The sequence below is a fragment of the Diabrotica undecimpunctata genome, chromosome 7 (assembly GCF_040954645.1).
Source record: "Diabrotica undecimpunctata isolate CICGRU chromosome 7, icDiaUnde3, whole genome shotgun sequence".
NCBI lineage: Eukaryota > Metazoa > Arthropoda > Insecta > Coleoptera > Chrysomelidae > Diabrotica > Diabrotica undecimpunctata.
Window position 1 is genome coordinate 121,416,808 of NC_092809.1, and position 25,840 is coordinate 121,442,647.

Consider the following 25,840-nt stretch of genomic DNA (forward strand, 5'->3'; position numbering starts at 1 on the left):
GACCCATAAACAGCGCTCCAATCAACAAAGGAGTCAGCTACGCACAGGCAGCGAAAAAATCCGCTGAAACCACCTCAGAATCTCCAGCACAACCACAAGAAGTGTCGGTACAGGACGCAGCTACCCTCATCGCAAACTTCCATACAGAGTATAATAACAAAATGATGGAAATGATGTCCATGATGGACAAAGCAACAAAAATGATGACTGCATTTGGAGAAGCCGTCCGAAAATGTTAGCAAACCAAAACGAAGATCTACGCATTGGGTCATGGAATTCCGGCGGAATATTCAAAAAGATCAACCTTCTGGATGAAATAATAAACAGATTAGAGCTCGATATCGTAGCCCTTCAAGAAACTAAACTAGTGGAAAGGAAAAAAACAAAATTTCCAGGCTACGATATCTATAGAACGGATCATAGAGCATTATCAGGAGGAACAGCTATATTAGTCAAAAGGGGACTCGAACACGAGCACATCCCAACATCAGACGGACTGGTGACAATGGAAGCCACAATTATTCGACTTAAGGCCAACAACGAAACACTAAAAATAGTGTCAGCTTACGTTAGACCACATGATCCGATTTTCAACGAAGATTTGAGCCTAATACTGAACTCAGAAGAGCCAACTATAATTATTGGAGACCTAAATGCTAGATCTCCCAATTGGTTTGACAGGACGACCAACCGAAACGGAAGATATCTCTGCAACCATCTCGAGAACAGACCGAACACATATGTCATCGGACCAACAGAACCGACATGTTTCCACGGAGAACTCCCTACGTATCTCGACATTGCAATCCTACACAACGTGGGTCAACAATACGAGATACACTCTCTAAATGAAGGCGATTCGACACATAACCTAATCGTCCTGACCCTGGGCGCAACAGAATTGAACTATTTGCAGCCCCACAACAGAAAGAAAACAAGTTGGCCAAACTTTAGAAGAATTGTGAGCGAGAACATCGGTAACATCCCAACAATTAATAATATTACAGAACTAGAAGACAGTGTAATAAAACTAGAACAAGCAATAAACAATGCTATCGATGCCAGCTCCAAAACCGAAACAATCACAAGACAAAAAGGAAGATTCAGGGATATAAGTATAGAACTTCAAAACCTAATCAAAGAGAAAAACCGGAAAAGAAGAAGAGCCTACCGCACAAGAATGGTAGAAGACAAAAGGATTGCAAATGAGCTAGACAGGAAAGTGAAAAAACAACTTCAAAATCATAGAAATGAAAGCTGGGACTCCTATATCGATGAGCTAAATCCTAACAAATCCGCCTTCTGGAAGTTATCTAAAATCCTTCGAAAGGACAAGAAACCCATACCTCCCCTACACGGAGTAAACGGGATTGTCCATACGGAAATCGACAAAGCCGAAGTCATGAAGGACGAACTAGAAAGGGCGTGTAGAAACAACGAAGACCCCGACGATGACATAGACTTTGAAGAAGAGGTAGAAAGAACAGCGAGAAGACTTAGAAGGAAAAAGGGCAGAATAGGTATTACACATACATCTCTCGAAGAAATAAAGGAACTTATAAAAATGACAAATGCCAAAAAAGCCCCAGGACCCGACAACATCACAAATAGGGCGCTGAAAAATCTACCAACAAAAGCTATTGTTTATATCACTAACATAATAAACAACATGCTAAAACTACGATATTTCCCAGATAGGTGGAAAGAGGCACACGTAATAATGATTGCAAAACCTGGTAAAAACGGCACATTTCCGCAAAATTACAGACCTATCAGCTTATTATCATCTATAAGCAAGATAGCGGAAAGAGTTATACTAAAAAGACTCAATGAAGAATCACAAATGCTAGGAACCATACCAGAGGCTCAATTCGGGTTCAGAAGCGAACACTCCTGTGAATTACAGGTACTACGACTTACAGAATTCATCACCAAAGGATTTAATGAAAAAATGTACACAGCTACAGCTTTTCTGGACGTGAGCAAAGCCTTCGACAGAGTCTGGCACCATGGACTCATCTATAAAATGAATGAATTTGGTTACAGTGAGGCGATGACATGCCTCCTTGCGTCATATCTTGCCAACAGAAGGTTCAGAGTTCGAATAGGGGCAACCCTATCCGAAGTCGGGACCCTGGAGGCGGGTGTGCCTCAGGGAGCGGTGCTGTCGCCGTACCTGTACACCATCTATACGGCCGACACGCCAAAAGAGCCAGGCTCTCTGTTGAGTCTTTACGCTGACGACACAGCAATAGCTGTTAGCTGGAGAAACCCGGATCATGCAGCTAATCATCTGCAAAGAGCACTAAACAGATTCCAAAGATGGTGCATAAAATGGAAAATAGCCCTAAATCCAGATAAAACACAGGCTGTAATGTTTAGTCACAGAAGAAGTGTACCAAATCGCGAAATTACAATCGAAAACACCCCAGTAGACTGGACCAACCAGGCTAAATATCTAGGGGTACATCTAGATAAGAAGCTAACGTTCACTGAGCACATCAATCAGCAAATACGCAAAGCCAAAGCGTTGAAAAGTCAGCTCTCAACACTTATTGGAAGGAAAAGTAAACTACGATTTAAAACCAAAATCAGGGTTGCGAATAGTATTATCCTGCCAGTCCTAACATATGCATCCGCTGCGTGGGGACACACCTGTAAAACAAACAGGAAAAAGATACAGACTACTCAAAATCAAATAGTCAGAGATGCCCTTAAGATACCAAGGTACGTACCCTTGAGATATGTATATAGAGACTCAGGACAAACAAGAATCCTACGCACGCTAGACGAGAGAGCATATGAAATTTTTAACGGACTAAGAAACCACCCCAGCAGAATGTTAAGAGAGCTGACTAACTACAATGAAAACACAAGGACGGTACACAGAAGACCAAAACAACAGATAGCTCGATATAGGGAGAACCCGAACGAATAAATAAAGAATGAGATGGTTGCAAGAAGAACGAACAAAGAAATGCAGTCAATCAGAAAACACACCAAAAAAAACTCTGGCGAGAGGGTACGCTTTTCTTTTTTAGGTTTTTAGGTAATTATAAGTCCAATATACACCGGGGTGTGTGAGAGCATTATACACTTGGGAATGCACACCCCAATACACGCACACAAATAGGATTAAGGAAAAAAGGAAAGAATTGTTGCCCAGGCATTTTATAGTCCCGACGCCACAAGGAAGTCCACAAAAAAAAAAAAAAAAAAAAAAAAAATGTGTTTTCTGATTAAATAACGTAAATTCATATTGATACATTCATACTTCTCATTAAACCGTTTAACGTAAATTTACCTTATATAGCAAATATAGAATTCTATATGCCGCTCCGCGGACTAGGCCCTTAAGGCAGATCGAAATGAAAGATCTACTCGCGAAATCCGAGCACTGAGGTCATGTGCGGCATGCATGGGCTTGGTGGCCGGACCCCTCTCGGGTGCTCAGCCGGCGAGGAGAACAAAATTTATTTTGCCAAATCGGCGGCTGAGTGACCGAGCATACACTCTTTTCCGGACATAGAGTCATCAGCTCAGGCTGATGGCTCTATGGTCGGAACACACGCTCTTTTTTCTTTTTTTAGGGACTCAAGTTCCGACGTAAAGCTAGAGTAAAATCAATTGAGTCAGTAAAGTAAATAGGGAGAAAAGCCTAGATGTGGCTACCCCTACAGTTAGGTGGCATAACCACATTCACTAAAAACCGAGGATGTCCTATTACCCAGGGCATCTTAAGTAAATTTCAGATCATAAGCCTCCTCACGTAAGTCACACGATGAGGAGGGGTGGTGGAAAAGCCTGGGGGTCAGATAGGTACCACTTCGACTAGCGAGGTGTGACCGGTTTGATCTTCGGACATGTGGATCCCATTCTTACATTGGTATACACATGTTCCTAGGGGCAGGGTTGATCACTGCGTGTGTGTGTGTGTGTGTGTGAGTAATTGATGCAGATATGGAGCATGAAATTGTTGTGCGTGTTTGCAGAAGATACAGAAACCAGTACAAGGCTTGTTTCTGCGGCCACTGGTATAAGCAAATCTACGGTGTCAAGAATAATACAGACAGAAAATGTGTATCCGTATCGTTTTACTCCAGTACAGAATCTTTTACCACAGGATTTTCCAGCAAGGCTCCGATTTAGTCAATTTATGATAGGGCCACATTTAGACGATCCAATGTTTTATAATAAAATTTTATTTACCGATGAAGCCACATTTACTAGAAGAGGTGTGTTTAACTGGCGCAATAGCCATACCTATGCGACAGAAAATTCTCATGCGTGTCAAGAACATCACTTTCAACATGAGTTTTCCATTAATATCTGGTGTGGCATATTTGGGGATTGTATTGTAGGATCATTTGAATTACCAACTAGGCTTGACGGAGTAACGTATCTAAATTTTTTGGGAGAAGATTTACTAACTTTTTTAGAAGACTTACCTCTAAAATTTAAGACTTAACTCTTGGTACATGCATAATGGTGCACCTCCACATTATAGCCAAGAAGTTAGAAATTATCTAGATAAAATTTATCCTCAAAGGTGGATTGGTAGAGGTAGTGTATGCCTATGGCTAGCACCAGTCCCGAACTAAATCCCCTAGACTTTCACTTGTGGGGCTACCGTAAGTCACTTGTTTAAAAAAAAAAAATAACCCCCAAGAGTTATGGCAAAATATTGTAGAGGGAGTTAACGTAATTAGGGCCCAAAGAAACTCATGATTTAAAATAAGACAAAACTTACACAAAAGATTTATATTATGTAGTTTATCTAATGGTGAACATTTTGAACACTTATTGTAATTTTTTTTCGTTTCGTTTTGAATTATTCAAAATATTTGAATTTGTCAATTGTTTTATATTCACTTCATTGTTTAATTTAATTTAATTTCTGATTTTTTTAAATTTGTTACTGTGTAAAAGGTTTAATAAAAATAATTATTTCAATCACATGCATTTTGTTTGCAAAAATTATCTACTACTTATACATTTAATATTCACTGGTATTTAAGACCTTTTGAATAATGTTTGAATTTACATGTTTTTGTAAATTTTTTTTTTTTTTGAAAACGGTGTACTTTTTTATTTGAAACAATAATACCTTTTTTGTGTAGAACTGAATGTTATTTCATGTTTTTTTTTCTAGAATGATTATACAAAGCGGACAAAAAAAATATAGCCACATTAATAAACCAATATTATAGTAGGTAGCGCCACCTATTGTCAATGGTAAAACTAATATCATTTTCATATTAAGCATACTCAATAATAGGACGATACCAAACTTCGCTTAAATCGGTTAAATAGTTTTCAATATATCCCTAAAAATAATTTAAAAAAATATTAATTAATGAATCACCCTGTAGAACGAAAACTAGCAACATTTTGCCTGAGCAATTTGAGCTCAAACGCTTTATTTTGATGTCAGCTATCACCCATTAGTTAATGTCCAATTAATTATTGGACATCCTATATATCGAGTTTTAATTTCATTAGAACCATCCTGTCCCGGACAGGAGGAGATTGGTTTTTTGCGGTTTCCCAATCTTACCATTACTCAATGATACTTGTCCGTCCCCGAGAAAATAGCCGCAACTATTTTCTCACCTGAATCGGCAGCTGCTGAAACCGTCTATCGAACTCCGACGAGGCCTGGCCGTTACCGGGAGCAACCGATGACAGAATTTTAGTGCAATACACTAGTTTTGAAGTCGATTGCAAACGCATAAACGGCTGCAGGAACCATGGTTACTAGAGAACACGGTTTTAGTTGCTGTCGAGTCAGACTCCCACACACTCACACTAAATACAAATTCAGACAACACATTCTCACACAAATCCAACAGTGAAAGGAGTCTTTCTGCTACCGAAATATCCTCATAACCGGGACCCCCGACCGCCTGCAGTCTCCGTTAATTTCCACGGAGACTGTGGACGGCCGGGGAAATTCTAAGTGATTCGGCGGATTCTGTAACAACGAAATGGTAGCGACCGTCACTGTTGGATTTACACACACATTCACACTGAGCGAAATGCGACAGGTCGACTCTCGAAAGCCGAGGCGCCCCCACTCACGAGCACACTCGGTCACAGAATTACAGTGCAATACACTGGTTTTGGGGCCGAGTTAAGCTCGAGACTGCACAGGACCAATGGTCACTAGAGACCCGGGCTTGTCGCATCTAGCTCTAAAACAAACACAATCAAACTGGAAAGAACATCAAGTCCAGTCAAATCTTTCACCCCTGGCTCGCTGGCTCGATAGTGGCTCTAACACAACACTCCAGGAGAAGACGAAGAATGCTGACACACCGGCGGTTTTTGGGACTGTTTGCTTTTGTACTCCATCATTTAACAACATTCAAACTCAAGCCTGAAGAGGGCCAACCCACCCTAAACGGGTACAAGCAATGTTTTCTCATCCCCTCGTAGTAAAGTATCCCTACCTATCCTATCGAGAATGAACATTGATGTATGTATGTACCTTCCTGTCATACACCAGCTTAATATTTTCCTTTTACAGTGGAACCTCGATTATCCGTCAGGGCACCGGACCAAGGGAATGACGGATAAACGAAAAGACGGTTAACAGAATAAAAAAAAAGTTCATAGTATAACTCTCAAATTTTATTTGTATGTTTTATTTGACAATAATTTGACACAGCATTGCCGACTGCGTGTTTTAAATTGTATGCTTTCCAGTATTCTGGCAAAGAATATTCCTATTCCATAACTAGGTTTTGAAAAAAAAAATTTATGTATCTTGTTTGAATGTTTTAATGACCGATTGATCCATTGGCTGTATCAATGATGTTGTATTCGCAGGCAGAAAAGAGCACGTGATATTTTCATCGTCACTTCGCAGCATACCGGCTTCAGGATGGGCAAGTGCATTGTCCAAAATGAGAATCGCCTTTGGTGGCAAATTTTTTGCTTGAAAGTATTGTCGAAAGTTTGGTATAAAAACTTAAAAAACAAGATGTTAGAAAAATAGATAAACAAATTTTGGTTTGCAGTACATACCTTTTTGAACCAGTCAGCGAATATTTCCTGGGACATCCATGCATTATGTTGTGCGTAGTAGTTAACGAAAAGCATGTTGTCGCGTGTCTCATCGATCATATCTTGAAGCTTTCTTATATATTCGTCAACGACTTCAATATTTGCGGCGCTCTATTTTTCACCTTCGATTTTCAGTTCCCGTATACCGTGGCGGTTTTTGAACTTCGCTGCTTCCTTTAAATGAAGGATTGCCATTTAATTTCATGTTAAAAAACAACGCTTTTCCGGCAACAATTGGTCCAGACAAAGGAACACCTTCGCTTCTTTTTTGACCGAATCACAAATACAGAATATAGTGTCGTGCCGTGTCGAGTGATTCATTTGTGGCTTTTTTCATTGTCTAACTATGTTTCATCCGGCCATCCAACGATTCCATTTGCGAAGCATACTTTTCAATTCCATAAGCATTTTTCTTTAAATCATTGATTGTCTTTCTCGGAATATCATACTTTTTGCTCAATGCGACTAAGTTCGAATTTGAATCAAACTGAATTATGTTGACACACAGATATTGACTGTAATAATTATTGTGCTCTGCGTTTTTATTTTCGGCTTGCGATTTTAAAAATTAAACTCTAAAAGAACGGTATCACTTCATCATTACCTAATTAAATTGAAGTTTAATACAGAGCCCTGAATAAGAACAATAATTAATTACATAAAAAATTGCGGTGGTTGCATAACTTCACGTACACATTTCAACGAATTTCGTTTGCTTATCCGCACTGCTCAAACAAAATGAATTGATGACTAAATTTTTATCTATGTTGGTAATGGTAACTTTTGTATGGACCCTGACGGTTAACAGAGGTGACGGTTAATAGAGAGACGGATAATCGAGGTTCCACTGTATTTCATTCATTTCGCTATAAATCTACTAAATGTATCTCTACATATTTTTATATTACTTTTCAATACAGATCCTAGTTACTTAAAAATACTCCCTTTTTCACAATCATTTCATCACCCAAAATTATCAATATCATAAACGTATGTAATAAAATAAATGTGTAAACTTATTTGTAATAAAATACAAAAACATAAAAATAAATGTGTAATATAATTTAAAATTATATTAAATGATTAATTTTCCGCAGTTAAATGGTATTAGATAAAGTGTATGTTGTTTTGTAATGCATTTATAATTAATAAAGTTAACAGAAAATTTAATATTTACTTCCGTTAACGATTAAAATTTATTCAGTTCAAGAAAAAGCTTATTCTAGATTCTGTCATAACGTATGTCATCACGTAAGTTTTGGCACAAAATATTATTTCGATTTTTTTAATGAAGAAATTTATTTAAACACTAACTAGTTATCATACATTACAACTTAATACTTAACTAAACTATAGTATCGAGTTATATTGAGTGGCCCATTCCGCTCTACCAGAAGCAAATTTCTTCGAATGTCCCTCATGAGGCCCTGGACCGAACTCAGATCAATTTCTTTCAGTTTTTCGTAAAATCTCTGTATTAGTTGTTTTTTAGATTGGGCTTCCCAGCCTCTATAATAAACTTTTGTAGAGAGTAAAGCGCAAAAATCCTCTAATGGGCGAGTCTGTGGTAAGATGGGGGATTATCGTTTTTGGGAAAAAAAGGTATGTGGTGTTGTCGAAGCCAGTTTAGGTTATCTTTTAAGTAATATGTCTTAAGTAAATAATGCTAGGTGTGTACAAAACATGACATTGTCATCACCATGATGTTATAATGATATATCTCTGACTATTTAAAGCTTCACTCTTCCCACAAAAGGTCGGGATACACCCCTGTTAAAAAATGCGCACCACCAGACAAGAATTTCATCTACAAATTTCGCTTTTAATTGGTATCAAACATTGTCAGGGCATTTTATTTTATTTATCGTATAGTACTTGACACATTTACATTTAAATTTATTTTGTGTAAAACCTAATACAAATGTTTACAACTAAACATCTATCTTACAGTATCTTACAGCTATATCCGGGCGGTGGATTCTCCGTGCTGCATATTAAATTGATCATTCGTGCGCGGATTATGTTGGTGGCGCCCATAAACGCTGAATAATGCACCGTGTAAACATTCATCGCTGAATATTGCAGCACCGTGTAAACATTCATTTCTGGGAATCCCCAAGTTTTCTCGTATTTTCGTCAACAGCTGACCGGTTCGTTAGTTGAACGTAAACAGGCGCACAAAATGCAGCGTACGGGTGCTAATGAAAAGCGTAAACGCAATGCTTTAACTATTGAGCAAAAAATGGAAATTTTAAAACAATTTGAAAATAAAATAAGTGTTGCTATGTTGGCTAAAACATATAATATTGGGAAACAAACAGTTCGTGATATTGTAGACAAGCTGAAAAGTTTCACGAGCAGTTGAAAATTAAAGGCATCTTCTGCTTGGCTTTACAGATTTAAAAAACGTCATGGAATACGAGAATTAGCTGTTCAAGGGGAGAAATTAAGTGCTGATGATGTAGCTATGGTAGAATTTTGCTACGATTTTGAAAATCTCATAACGGAGCACGACCTAAAACGTGAGCAAGTGTATAATGCAGACGGACGAAACTGGGCTTTATTGGAAAGCAATGCCGAGAAGAACCCTTGTTGCAGGCTCAGAAACTAGTGCACCAGGTTAGCTTATATTCTTTAGTATTTTTCAAAATAATTTTTTTTTAGGTTTCAAATCAAGCAAAGACCGTATAACAGTTTTATGCTGTACTAATGCCTCAGGAATCCATAAGCTTAGGTTAGCCGTCATTGGAAAATCCAAAAATCTGAGGGCTTTTAAAAATATAAAAACACTGCCCGTTGATTATTATAATCAAAAGGCAGCTTGGATGGATCGTGTAATTTTTAAACAGTGGTTTTTCCAAAAATTTATACCTCAAGTAAGAGCTTATCTACAAGAAAATAATCTTTTACCAAAGGCTATACTGTTACTGGACAATGCGCAATCGCATCCTGACGTAGAGCAACTAAAGTCAGCAGATGGGAACATATTCGTAGCATATTTTCCTCCGAATATAACATCTATTGCCCAGCCAATGGACCAAGGTGTTATCAAGGCCATGAAAATGCTTTACAGAAAAGACCTTATGCTTCAACTGTTGTGAGAATGTGATATTGTGGGATTTTGGAAACGCCTAAATTTAAAAGAGGCAATTTATGCTGTAGCTTGGGCTTGGAGTGAAGTGAAAACGGATCACATTAAAAAATCATTTTATAAAATAATGACCTTAGAAGATATGGAACATAAAGACGGTAATCACGTAAATGAAGGTGAGCTATCGGTTGAAAACGTAGCATCTATAGCCTCACAAATCAAAGGTTTGGAAGAAACGAACAATAACGAAATACAGGAATGGATAGAATGTGATCGCCAAGAAACAGGGTATCAGATTACGAATGACGATTATCTTACAGAAAGTTCTGACACTAGTAGTGATGATGATGAGAATTGTGCTGACAATGATTGCGTCATTAAGACAAGTCTTCGGGAAGCAAGGGATGCAGTAAATGTACTTATTCAATATTTTGAAGAACAGCCTGGCACTGATGACATTCATGTACTTCAGCTTAAAAACATAAAGAAAATTATAAAGTGTAGAAGTTACGAAGCTCAAAAACAAACCAAAATTAGAGATTTTTTTTAAATGATTTTTTTTTAAATATGTAATGTTTATTCATAGCATATACATTATGTAGAAATAATAATATGTATGTACTTTAATTTTTTGTTACATGTATGTTGTATGTATCACGTTTCTGCTCTTCGTTTGACACATGTATTTGTCTAAATAAATTATTAAAAAAATAAATTGAGGTCTTTGGATTATCCGTGTTTTCGATTATCCGGTGAAGGCTCGGTCCGGGGTGGCCCGGATAATCGAGGTTCTACTGTATTTATATAGTCTATGGACTCTAGAATCGCCCTTAGTAAACCCTCTGACCTGCGATGATAGGATCTTGTGGGACACTGTTCTTTGATGTGACAGATGGTTGTCTGCAGTTACAGAGTGGGGATGGTGGTTTACCCCATTTGTGCATCATGTAACCGCATCTGCCGTGTTGGGTTCTGAATCGGTTCAGCGTAGTCCATGTGTTGCGTGGTAAGTCACAATCTGGTGGTTTTTGTGTGATGCAGGGTAAACTGCTATTTTGTTGTCCGATCCATTGTCGAGTCCAACTGGTCGTTAAGTTGAACTCATTTTCCACAGCAGTTTTTATTGGCGGTCGTCTGGAGCGTAGACGATTACCGTTGGCAGCATCTATATCTTGATGGATTGGCAGTATCTCGTTACTAAATATCTTTCTGTACTCTCTAGTGAGAGAGTGTAAGCGCCGTAGTTTGGGTGGTGGAATGTGGCTTAGTACTGGGAGCCATTGCGTAGGGGTGGATTTGATAACGCCAGCAACCATTCTCATTGTATTGTTCAATTGGGCATCTATTTTGTGTATATGTGTATATATTTATGAAGCCGATGCTTCTAATATTGTACCGCACAGCTTCTGGATGATGTTGTTTCTGGATTTAAGTGTTTCCGTTGTTTTTGACAGGTGTTCCTTAAAAGATAGGGTTCTGTCAAAAGTCACCCCAAGGTACTTCGGTGTTTTATTGTAGGCGAGTGTGGTGTTTTTGAATTAGATGTGGGGTGTTCTTCCTGCAAGCTTGTTATTTAGGTTGACACTGGAGATCTCTGTTTTGGTAGCGTTTGGTTGGAGCCTTCATTTATGGAAATACTTTCCCACTGTGTATAAGTCTGCCGTAAGGATTTATTCGTTTCTTCAAATGACTTACACCTTGTTGCAAGGATTCATCATTGACGTAACCAAACTTTCTTGATCTGGTTTCTGGGGTATATCAGCGATCTATAGCTTATACAGAAGAGAAGCTAGGACAGATCCCTGAGGCAGTAAATTCTTCAGATTTCTTGGGGTGCTGATGTCAGTTTCTATGACTACTTGAATCGTTTGGTCGGTTAGCATGCTGTTGATTATTCGAACGGTGGATTTACAGGAGATTGTACGGAGAAACTTGTATATCATGCCTTCTCTCCAGACTGTGTAGTAGGCCGCTGTTGGATCTATGAATACGGCTGCAGTTTTAAGTTTTCTCTGTAACTCTGCCTCGATAAATGTAGTAAGCAAAAGAACCTGATCGGCGCAGCTTCTTTTTGGTCGGAAACCTGCCTAATCAACCGATATTGATTCAAGTAGCTTTGGACTAATTCTGTTGTAGATGAGTCGTTCTAGTAGCTTGAACGTCGCCGATAGTAAGACTGTTGTTCTGTATTTCTTAGGGTTGTTATTATTTGATTTCACTGATTTTAATATGGTAATGACCTTCGATCTAAAAAGCATCAATCAGAGAAAGCTGAAGTATTTCGGACATGTAATGAAAGGTTCCAAATATAGGTTGCTACAAAGTATCATGCAAGGAAAAATAGCAGGCAAACGCAGTCCAGGACGAAGAGGAACCTCATGGTTGAAGAACTGCGAGATTGGTATGGTGTTGATACAAGTATGCTATTTAGGGTGGCAGTAAATAAAATTAAGATAGCTATGATAGTAACCAACGTTCTGAAAGGACATGGTATATGAAGAAGAAGAATGACCTTCGAGCGTTTGAGTTCCTGTGGTATGGAACAGGTCTTCATAATGATTGTGAAAAATTGCGCCAATCATTCTCTCGCATATTTGCGTCGCTTGTATTTAAGAATTCGGGATGAACATTCTCAAAAAAAGCATTTCTGTGGGTTATAAGTATAAAATTCATCATTTTCTTTTATTTCAGAATTACTTAAAGTAAAGACGCTTGGGAGTATTTGGGACACTTACCTCACTTTCGATAGTTAAGACCATTACTTCTTAATTCGAACAATATCGTACTCTTCTCTTCGAAAATCTGTATTGAAAAATCGGTCTCCTCGTTGATATTCTAACCTAGTTTTTTTATTTTCTTGCCAATCACTCTAACCTCTGTGTAGTAAATGCACGTGATTTTTATTTTTTGAGAGCTTCAGATATGATATTACCTGCTCGCACTCCGCTATTTTTCTATAAATGGTTCTGAAATATTTTTATTTAGAAATATTCGATAGATCTTAGCTTTGGATACTGCCCTTTATTTTTTAACTTGTATTTATAGGTTGCGACTATTTAGCTTTCCCATGAGTTCTTGATTTTTTAATTTATTATTTTTTTTTTATTTATTTTTAGGGAAAAATGAAATTGGCTCCATTTTATGTTTTGGTTAGTTTGCTGTCCCTTTCATCAGCGGTAGTTAGATATGATAATTATACATTGTATAAATTATCTCCTAAAACTTCTGACGACCTTAAACTTCTTCAAAACTTACAACGGTCTAAGGAGTATAAATTGGATTTCTGGAGGGATCCAGACAGAGTAGGAGTACCTATTAGTGTACTGGTTTCGCCAGAAGAAAAATATAACTTTGAAAATATCATTAGTAAAAGTAATGTAGAGTTTCAAGTTCTAAATAGTAATATTCAAGAACAAATAGACAAAGAATCTAGAGTAAATAAGCTTCCGAGTATACAGCAAAGTAATTTGACATGGGACAGATACTATGATTTGGAACATGTAAGTAAACATTTTTTTACTAATAAAAATGTATAAGAATATGATTAAAAATAATATAAACGGTCACTCAACCCAGCAACCTTTTCGATTAGTTTCTTCTTCTTCTCGTGCCACACCAGAAATATCGGCCGTTGGCGATCACCATTGCGAAGGCTTCTTGATCTTCTGCCACGTGGAATAATTGTCTTGAATTTGATATCTAAGTCCATTCATGAATGTTTTTGACCAAGAAACCTGTGTTCTTTCTACACCTCTACAGCCTTCTATTTTGCCTTTATGAATCAGTTGTAGTATTCTATATAGATTTACCCTCACTATATGTCCCAGATAAGACATTTTCCGTAGTTTAACAGTCTTTGGCAATTCTCTATCTTTGTTGACCGTCCTTTTTTCTAAAGCCCTTTTCTCTATTCGGATTTCCGAATATAGGCCTCTCCTAATTCTCGCCATTCATCTCTGTTGTTTGTAAGACGTTTCCACATTGGCCCTGCAGTTCTTTTAATATCGTCGCTCCACCGCATTTGCGGTCTTCCTCGTGGTCTTTTGGCTTCATATGGCCACCAATTCCCGATTTCTTTATTCCATCGGCCATCCGTAAGACGTTCGTTATGTCCAGCCCATTTTCATTTCAGTTTAGCTGCCAGTTCGACAGCGTCTTTTACTTTTGTTCTATTACAAATGTTTTCATTGGTTTTATGATCTTTGAGTGAGATACCCAGCATCTGTCGTTCCATAACTCTCTGAGTTTTTCTGATTTTCTCGATGTTTATTTTAGTGAATGTTCAGGTTTGAGCTCCATATGTAAGTACAGGTAGGATACAGGAATTAAATACTTTGGTTCGCAGTCTTTGAGGTATATTTTTATTTTTAAGTACCTATGAGAGTCTTCCGAATGTTGCCCATCCCATTTTTACACGTCTGCTTATTTCGGTAGTCTGATTTTCTTTGCTTACCTTGATATTTTGACCCAGATATGTATATTCATCTACGTTTTCTCTGTCCCTTCGATGTTTATCATAGTTTTGTCATTAGTTTAGTTTTGCTGAAATTCATTTTCAGTCATTTTTTTAGTGATTCTATGTGTAGCTCCTCAATAATCGTATTTACGTGTCGGCTATTATTACTACATCATCTGCGTATCTAAAATGATTCAAGTATAGTCCGTTAATAGGGATTTCCTTATTTTCCCAGTCTATTGACTTAAAGATATCTTCTAGGGCAGCTGCAAATAATTTTGGAGATATTGTGTCTCCTTGTCTTACTCCTCGGTTGATTTTTACTGGTCTTTTCAGCTTGTTCGTAAATATTATGTATTAATATTCTGTATCAGAAGTCGATCCGGTTATTGACTAATGCTTCTTTTATTGCCCACAGTTCTACGCTATCAAAAGCTTTTTCATAATCTATAAAAGCCAGACATAATGGGAGATTGTATTCGTTATTCTTTTCTATTAGGATTTTTAAAGTATATAGATGGTCACAGGTGATGTACCCTTTTCTAAATCCTTGTTCTACTGGTTGATATCTGTCAAATTTAATTGTTAACTTGTTTGTAATAATCTTTGTAAAGGTTTTGTAAAGTTGTGAAAGAAGTGAAATTGGTCAAAAATTTTTCAGATTTGTGGTATCTCCCTTTTTAATATTTTTATTAAAAAGTATTGTATATTAGTATTGTTTCAGCAGTACTCCATGGGTCGAGTTGTTGTCATGTTGCCTTGAAATAGACATTTATTAAATAGTATTTTTAGATATGTGATGGCTTCTTCTCCGCCTTCGTTCAGCATTTCTGCTAGGATTCCATCGCTTCCAGGAGCTTTATTCCTTTTTTTTCTTTTACTGCTCTTTCTATTTCTTCGTGGCTTATTTCGTGCATCACTTCTGAGTTGACATTTGTTACCTGCCTTTTCAAGTTCTGCTTTGAGGAGTTAGGGGGATCGTTTCTGGAACGGTACAGATCGGCGTAGAACTTTTCAATTGAGTTTGCAATATCAGATTTACTTTTTTCTAGTTATCCTTGTTCATTTTTAATAGTTATTATGTTTTTCTTTCCTAGTTTCGGTTTGGTGCATTTGAGACTTCGGTTTTTCTCTATGATTTGTTTTATACCATCTTTTTAATGTTTTTTAATGTCCTCTTTTACCTGTTTTCTTATTACTCGATTAAGTTCCTTAAATTCTGCAGTGTCTCTTTTGTTTTGTCTCTTTGTCTCTGTCAAAGATCTTTTCTTTGTTTCAGCATGTTTTGTGATTCTACACTTATTCTGGAGTTTCGTTTTCTGTTAGCGGTTGCCACTTCTGAGCTTGCATTTAATAGTTCTTTTATTATGACTTCATTGATTTCATTTAAGCTAAGTTTATCTAGATTTGATACTTTCGCGAGTTTTAATTTGCGTTTATATTGTTCTGTATTAGATTTTAGTTTATCTGTGTCTATATTCCAAGTTTTTCTAAATTTATTTCTATTTTCATTATGTTTTATCTCTAATTTAGCTCTAATCATTCGGTGATCGCTACTTACTGACGCAGTATTTACTACTGTTACGTCCTGTATGATATCTGTTTTGTTACACAGTATGTAATCTATTTCGTTCCGAGTTTTTCCGTCTGGGGATAGCCACGTCCACTTTCTCTGAGTTTTATTCTTATAGAATGTGTTCATTGCATAGTATACCTTCCTTACCCTCCTTAGTACTTTCTAATTAGTTTTCTTGCTGTCCAAGGTATTTTTAGCATCCATCAATGAATCCACATTTCAATTTTTTTTCTCCTAAACCGTCTATGGCCAACATATATTCTTACCGCTTACCGAAAGTACAATAACAGCTCTAAAAAATAAATTACTTGTTCGTAGTAGATAAAATATAGTATGCAGCTCGTTACGGTTTTCGCAAGTGTTACAGTCTTAAATCGTTAAACAGCAAAATATGTCTGTCAGCTTTAATTTAATGGAGTCTAACTTGAATGAGTTCTCAAAATTTTATATTTGGGAACAGTTATATCTGACAAATTAGATCCAGTCATAGACATAGAAATAAAAGAATAGCAATGACTAAAACTACTTTTTTAAAAATGAAGACATTTCTTTGTAATAATCATCTCAATTTAGAACTGAGAAAAATAATGGTTAAATGCTATATATGGTCTGTACTTTTGTATAGAGAAGAAGTGTGGACACAAAAAGTATCAAGTATGAACAGAATTGAAGCATTGGAAATGTGGATTTATAGACGGATGCTGAAAATACCTTGGACAGCAAGAAAAACTAATACGGAAGTACTAAAGAGGGTCAACAAAGATAGAGAATTGCTAAAGACTGCTAGACACCGGAAAATGTCTTATCTGGAACATATAGTGAGGGGAAATCGATATAGAATACTACAACTAACCTTTCTTTTTAAACACATGTGAATAACTGATTTAAAGACCTTCCTCATTTTTGTGTAAGCTATCCATGTTAGTCATATCCTCCTGTTCAGCTCTGTTGTTTAATTGTCAGTTGATGAAATGTTTTTGGCCAGTACAAGGTTGGCCATGTATTGTAATTTGGACCTTTCTTTGATAGCAAATTAGGTGAGCCGCAAATTCAAAGACTCTTACTAGATGCTTTTGAACGACACTATAAGTAACCTTTTACTCCGACATGCATCTACGGTTTACCCTTGAAAACACTGAGGAGTTGAATAACTTGAAACACATGTAGAGTAATGGTGAAATTTAAATTGTAATGAAATGCAATCTTTTACTTTCATTTAAACGTCTATTTTCTAATGTTGGAGTAAAAGGAGTAAACTTCTAGCGCCGTTCAAAAGCCTTCTAGTAAGAGGCTTTGAATTTGCTGTTCACCTAATTTGCTATCAAAGAGAGGTCTCTCGACTTCTTGTTACTTCGTATAGATGCCGCTGCTAGCGTACTAGGTTGTTTTTTTAAATAATGTCCAAACACTAGACTGCATTTCATTTCAGTTTGAACTTCCACAAGTATTCCTGAGGAGTTGAATAACTCGAAACATATGTAGAACAATGGTAGAATTCGAATTACAATGAAATGCAATCTTTTATATATATATATATATATATATATATATATATATATATATATATATATATATATATATATATATATATATATATATCTGTATGCCGGAGGTAAAGGGCACTATGTCCATTTTTGTCAATATTGGGATTATACTGCAGTTTTAATGAACTTTTAATTCTCCACACAGAGGTATAAAGCACTATGTCCTAAGTTATAAAATAACGAAGATAAGCACTTTAAAAAAAGTATCATGTCACATTTTGTTTAGAGGCAGAGGGCACCATGTGGACATGAAACCCTATACCTCTGTGTACATTGCTAACATTGCAGTATCATCTAGACACAGTGCCTTGAACCACATATTGTAGACTAGTAATTGATTGTTTACATTTTCAGATTTTGTTTAGTTATATGTGTGTTTAGTTATATTATTATAATAAGTGAATACAACTGATTATGGTGGCGAAAAGCATTCACGTGTTGCCAAAGTATTGAATTTAGCTTTAAGACAACAAAATGAAAATAATACAGTTAAGATAATATCATTAGGTATATTTTAGAGGTTATGTTTCGAGCTAAACAAAATAGACATTTTATTAGTCTAAAGACAAATCCACAAGGAAAATAATTCCTGTAGCTGGCTGTATACCACGTATAACAAAAGAGGTTAGTCTTTGTATGTGGGTATATTTTATTTTATAAAAACCCTTAAAAGGGCAACATTACAAGCACGAACGTTTTCGGAACAACTGTTCCATCATCAGGTTAAAATGCCTAAAATAAGTATAAACCATTTAGTTACAACAAACGTGGTTTAAAATTTTGACTAAGGTTAAAAAACAATAAAATGGTTATACTTACAGGTTAACATGCCTGAGCCACCAAAATATTTGGGTAAAAACCCTTTAAATTGAAAAATGTTACTGAAGAATGTACATGATGTTTATAATATTATATGATGTTTAATATTTTAATTAGATTTTACTTCAGGTAACATACACCCATGCTTAAGTGAGTTCCAGTGTCCGGAGAGTAAACCTCTTCAAACGGACTACGGTTGGCAACTGATTGATGAAATACTCATGAGCGGTGTCAGAAACAAAATGTCAATGAACCATGAAACAGTGTTAGTTAAACATTATATTACTACAGCCAAAAGATTAAAAAACTTTGATGATGTTAAAATGATAACAGTAATCCAGGTGTTGGAATTTAAAAATTTTTCTCTATAATTATTTAATATTGGATGTAAAAGATGTAAATTACTGGTGTTGTTGAAGGTCATGTTTAAGAAGATGACGTATGTATTAGGCAGCTTATTTTACTCTGTAACGTATGGAGTGTGGTCTAAAAGGTGTAATTTGTGAAGAATTAGCTGAAATATATGGAAATGTCCTTTTATGTTGCTAACATCTAGGACAAGGAAGAATAATTAGTATATATTTGTAGCTAATGTAAGACTTTTTTAAGTAGATGAAATTGTATTAATACTGCTAGTATCGTAAAAATTTTTTTTAATATAAGTGAGTCCAATAGTTTGAGAAAAATGATTGAAAATCTTCCGGCTGAAGGAATTAAAGTTATAATTTATGTGATTAAATTTAAAAAAAAAAAAAAAAATTTTTATGGAAAGACTGAGATCCTCAGAGACCTGGCAGGAATAACAGTAAATGGAATGACTAAAGAATAAAGGGGAGTGGGTTAAAGGGAAATGAATGAGTTAATCAACAAAATTAGAGATGATAGAGGTCCTTCATGCTTAAAGCATCTAGCACCCTGAACAAAATATATTTTGGTTGTGTTAAAAACTGATACATAAAAGTTTGAAATTTTATTTGTGAGTATGGTGTACTAAGTTGTTGACTAAGAGAGGGGGGAGCAATGGTTGATTAAAGGTTTAGGTAAAGTGGGAGAAAGTGAATTCTGATGAATTGCTGGATTGTGTTTAAATGTTTACTGAGTTTGGAACTAATGGGTGGATGGTAGATATATGAAAAGACAGAGAACTAGCAAAAGAAAAAAGAATGGACAGGAATATAGTGCAAACGTGAAGATTGTAAAATAATGAAATAGTGAGGTATAAAAGATATGATGTTAACAATAGGGGGCTGAAAAAATTCTTTTGGAGGGAGTGTTGTGACAGTAGTGTAGAGAGAATGGTTGTTTTTAAAAAACAATAATTGTTGAGAAGGATTAAGGTGTTGACATTTATAGAGGAAAGACAGATGAAGAAGATGGGGTAAATTTGAGAAGTGTGGGTTATGAAAAGAGTTGTCGGTGTAAGGGTTGAAAGTCACGGTTGAAAGATACATGGCGATTAACGCAGTTGGGGCTTCTTTGCTTTTCCTTGACTATTTCCAAGTCTTCATATAGATCTAATTTTAGAAAATTTTTTTGGGGTATATTATGTAACAAAGAGACGTCTTCTGGTATGTTGAGGGTATGTTTATGTTGTGCAAGATGTTGTGAGAAGGTGGAAGTGTTCTCTTTTTTAGTGTGTTCTTGGGAACGGGAAGTTAGTGATCTACAGGTTCTACCTATATATGTAGCATCACAATCAGAGCACTGTAATTTGTAAACACCACTACGATCCATGTAGTTGATGCAATCTTTTGAATTGGTTAAACATTGTCCTAGATTGTTCAGGACTTTAAAAGAAATGTGGGTATTCTCAACAGATCTTTTTAGAATATATCTGATATCTCCAGAAAGACGTTCTTGAAGGTAAGGTAAGGAAGCATAATGAGGTTTAATGGTCAAGTCTCTGGGGAACGCAGCCTCTCTCAAAAGTTTGAGTTGTCTTTTATTAATAAGTTTGTTAATGAGGTTGGGGTCATACCCATTGTTGGATGCTATTTGTTTTAGAATATTGAGTTCTGTTTGGTAGTTAGATTGTGATAGTGGGATTGTTTCTAGGCGGTGAATATAACTATGGAAGGCTGCATATTTATGTGACATTGGGTGGTTGGAAGATAAAGGTATGATATGATCGGTTTGTGTAGGTTTCCTATAGATACTGAAATCGAAATGGTCGTTTAATCTGGTAATAGTAAGGTCGAGGAAATTAATTGATTGAGACGACTCTAGTTCCATGGTGAACTTTATATTTGGGTGGATTTGATTTATTTTGGAGAGTAATAGATCAGCTGAATTCGAGTTACCTGATATGAAGACTAAACAGTCATCAACATATCGAAACCAATGGAGAATTTCAGGATTTTTCATAATGTGTGTGGATTCTAAGTGATCCATAAATATATCAGCTAGGAGAGGGGAAAGGCAACTACCCATGGCTAAGCCATCAGGTTGTCTGTAAAATTTACTATTGAAAACAAAAAAGTCTTGAGCTAGACAAGTTTGTAATAATTGAATAATTGAGTTAGTGGTAGACATAGTGATAGAATTTGCTCGTAGAAGAGAGTGGACCAGATTAATAGTTTCTTGTTTGGGGACTGAAGTAAACAAATTGCTGACATCAAATGAAAGCATTGTGATGTTGGGATGAAGATTTATTTGTTGGAGATTGTTGACTAGATGAATTGTATTTTTGACAGAAAAGCGAGGGGTGAAGTTCGTCATATTGTTAATGAGATTCAATATGAATTTTGACAGGATAGAAACTGGAGTGTTTATAAAACTAACAACAGGACGAATGGGAATTCCCTCTTTGTGTATCTTAGGTAAACCATACAATCTGGGTGTTAATGGGTTGCTAGGTATTTTATAATATGGAGCATCATGTTCTGACAAAAATTCTGTGAAAAGTTTATTGGTAGCTTTGATTTTATTAATGAACTTTTTTGTTGGATCTTCGGGGAGTGGAGTGAAATTGTTATAAACTTAAGGTAACATATGACTTTTTACTTGAATCCATAGGTTTTGATAACTTAAGTAACCTCTTGAATGATGTTCAGGACAAAATGGACAGTGTAACCTCTATTAAATTCAGTAAACTTAAATCTAAACTCAATAAACTCATTAATAATGCATCTAATTCACAAAATAATAACAGTAACAAGAACAAAACTAAATTTTCTAATTTTCAATTTCACCCTAGGCTCAAAAATCTATCCTCCGTAACTTTTGATAAAAATGAACTTGACTTATTGAATCTAGGTCTCAAATACTCAATTCCGAGGAAGGTTTCTGAAAAGGACCTTCAGAGTCTCTCCATTGAGCTAGATGTTATCATACAGAATCTCTCAGTCCCTCTAAACCAAAAAACTTCAATTAGAAACTCCTGCTACAAAACCATCTTCAAATTCAAAAACAAAAATTTCCCATCAACTTCTACTTCTTTCAATATCTCTACTACCAACACTACATCTAACACATCCCACAACTCATCATCCATCAACCTACCTTCTACTTCTCAAAATTACTCATTCAACGTTCCTTTTCCACAATTTTCATACAAAAAACAGAAAGACCAACTCCATATCCTCAAGTCTATTCAAAACAAAATCAAATCCCATAATTTAATCATTAGTAAAGCAGACAAAGGCAATTGTCTAGTCATTCTTGATCAGAAGTTATATAACGACAAGGTCACTACATTTCTTTCAGATAACAATTTCACTCCACTCCCCGAAGATCCAACAAAAAAGTTCATTAATAAAATCAAAGCTACCAATAAACTTTTCACAGAATTTTTGTCAGAACATGATGCTCCATATTATAAAATACCTAGCAACCCATTAACACCCAGATTGTATGGTTTACCTAAGATACACAAAGAGGGAATTCCCATTCGTCCTGTTGTTAGTTTTATAAACACTCCAGTTTCTATCCTGTCAAAATTCATATTGAATCTCATTAACAATATGACGAACTTCACCCCTCGCTTTTCTGTCAAAAATACAATTCATCTAGTCAACAATCTCCAACAAATAAATCTTCATCCCAACATCACAATGCTTTCATTTGATGTCAGCAATTTGTTTACTTCAGTCCCCAAACAAGAAACTATTAATCTGGTCCACTCTCTTCTACGAGCAAATTCTATCACTATGTCTACCACTAACTCAATTATTCAATTATTACAAACTTGTCTAGCTCAAGACTTTTTTGTTTTCAATAGTAAATTTTACAGACAACCTGATGGCTTAGCCATGGGTAGTTGCCTTTCCCCTCTCCTAGCTGATATATTTATGGATCACTTAGAATCCACACACATTATGAAAAATCCTGAAATTCTCCATTGGTTTCGATATGTTGATGACTGTTTAGTCTTCATATCAGGTAACTCGAATTCAGCTGATCTATTACTCTCCAAAATAAATCAAATCCACCCAAATATAAAGTTCACCATGGAACTAGAGTCGTCTCAATCAATTAATTTCCTCGACCTTACTATTACCAGATTAAACGACCATTTCGATTTCAGTATCTATAGGAAACCTACACAAACCGATCATATCATACCTTTATCTTCCAACCACCCAATGTCACATAAATATGCAGCCTTCCATAGTTATATTCACCGCCTAGAAACAATCCCACTATCACAATCTAACTACCAAACAGAACTCAATATTCTAAAACAAATAGCATCCAACAATGGGTATGACCCCAACCTCATTAACAAACTTATTAATAAAAGACAACTCAAACTTTTGAGAGAGGCTGCGTTCCCCAGAGACTTGACCATTAAACCTCATTATGCTTCCTTACCTTACCTTCAAGAACGTCTTTCTGGAGATATCAGATATATTCTAAAAAGATCTGTTGAGAATACCCACATTTCTTTTAAAGTCCTGAACAATCTAGGACAATGTTTAACCAATTCAAAAGATTGCATCAACTACATGGATCGTAGTGGTGTTTACAAATTACAGTGCTCTGATTGTGATGCTACATATATAGGTAGAACCTGTAGATCACTAACTTCCCGTTCCCAAGAACACACTAAAAAAGAGAACACTTCCACCTTCTCACAACATCTTGCACAACATAAACATACCCTCAACATACCAGAAGACGTCTCTTTGTTACATAATATACCCCAAAAAAATTTTCTAAAATTAGATCTATATGAAGACTTGGAAATAGTCAAGGAAAAGCAAAGAAGCCCCAACTGCGTTAATCGCCATGTATCTTTCAACCGTGACTTTCAACCCTTACACCGACAACTCTTTTCATAACCCACACTTCTCAAATTTACCCCATCTTCTTCATCTGTCTTTCCTCTATAAATGTCAACACCTTAATCCTTCTCAACAATTATTGTTTTTTAAAAACAACCATTCTCTCTACACTACTGTCACAACACTCCCTCCAAAAGAATTTTTTCAGCCCCCTATTGTTAACATCATATCTTTTATACCTCACTATTTCATTATTTTACAATCTTCACGTTTGCACTATATTCCTGTCCATTCTTTTTTCTTTTGCTAGTTCTCTGTCTTTTCATATATCTACCATCCACCCATTAGTTCCAAACTCAGTAAACATTTAAACACAATCCAGCAATTCATCAGAATTCACTTTCTCCCACTTTACCTAAACCTTTAATCAACCATTGCTCCCCCCTCTCTTAGTCAACAACTTAGTACACCATACTCACAAATAAAATTTCAAACTTTTATGTATCAGTTTTTAACACAACCAAAATATATTTTGTTCAGGGTGCTAGATGCTTTAAGCATGAAGGACCTCTATCATCTCTAATTTTGTTGATTAACTCATTCATTTCCCTTTAACCCACTCCCCTTTATTCTTTAGTCATTCCATTTACTGTTATTCCTGCCAGGTCTCTGAGGATCTCAGTCTTTCCATAAAAATTTTTTTTTTTTTTTTTTTTTTTTAAATTTAATCACATAAATTATAACTTTAATTCCTTCAGCCGGAAGATTTTCAATCATTTTTCTCAAACTATTGGACTCACTTATATTAAAAAAATTTTTACGATACTAGCAGTATTAATACAATTTCATCTACTTAAAAAAGTCTTACATTAGCTACAAATATATACTAATTATTCTTCCTTGTCCTAGATGTTAGCAACATAAAAGGACATTTCCATATATTTCAGCTAATTCTTCACAAATTACACCTTTTAGACCACACTCCATACGTTACAGAGTAAAATAAGCTGCCTAATACATACGTCATCTTCTTAAACATGACCTTCAACAACACCAGTAATTTACATCTTTTACATCCAATATTAAATAATTATAGAGAAAAATTTTTAAATTCCAACACCTGGATTACTGTTATCATTTTAACATCATCAAAGTTTTTTAATCTTTTGGCTGTAGTAATATAATGTTTAACTAACACTGTTTCATGGTTCATTGACATTTTGTTTCTGACACCGCTCATGAGTATTTCATCAATCAGTTGCCAACCGTAGTCCGTTTGAAGAGGTTTACTCTCCGGACACTGGAACTCACTTAAGCATGGGTGTATGTTACCTGAAGTAAAATCTAATTAAAATATTAAACATCATATAATATTATAAACATCATGTACATTCTTCAGTAACATTTTTCAATTTAAAGGGTTTTTACCCAAATATTTTGGTGGCTCAGGCATGTTAACCTGTAAGTATAACCATTTTATTGTTTTTTAACCTTAGTCAAAATTTTAAACCACGTTTGTTGTAACTAAATGGTTTATACTTATTTTAGGCATTTTAACCTGATGATGGAACAGTTGTTCCGAAAACGTTCGTGCTTGTAATGTTGCCCTTTTAAGGGTTTTTATAAAATAAAATATACCCACATACAAAGACTAACCTCTTTTTTTTTTTTAAAGACAAATGTTTGAGTAAACTTAAGATAAAGTTTGTAAATTCAAGAAAAAATATACTAAAGTTAAAGTCCTGTGGAATCTTAGTTTCCATTAATAAATATTGTATGCATTTACGGACTATGTAGAATAGTGTAAAATATTTTAACATAAAGTGATTGTAAACGTTTTACGAAAGACAGAACAAGGAGGTCTGGTACAACCAGACCTAAGAGGGAAGCACCCTCCTAGCAATAAAACGTTACCTGAAATTATTGAAAATATTAAGAAACATATTTTATCATTCCCTACCTATGAGAGCCATTATACCAGAGAAAAAAACCGCCGAAAAATATTTAGGATCAGAATTAAATATCAAGAATATGTACAGCCTTTATACAACCTATTGTGCT

The 25,840-nt window shown here is 35.6% G+C and overlaps 1 protein-coding gene across 1 annotated transcript in view; it reads left to right on the top strand.

Moving 5' to 3' along the window:
- Window positions 1–8,190: 8,190 nt before the first annotated feature.
- LOC140445763 (zinc carboxypeptidase-like) overlaps window positions 8,191–25,840 on the top strand; it is a 40,871-nt gene continuing 23,221 nt past the window's right edge. Inside the window, exons 1-2 of the mRNA XM_072538088.1 lie at window positions 8,191–8,319; window positions 13,276–13,659. Of these exons, the coding sequence (XP_072394189.1) occupies window positions 13,282–13,659 (378 nt within the window). The 5' untranslated portion in view covers window positions 8,191–8,319; window positions 13,276–13,281. The remainder of the gene's footprint in view (window positions 8,320–13,275; window positions 13,660–25,840) is intronic.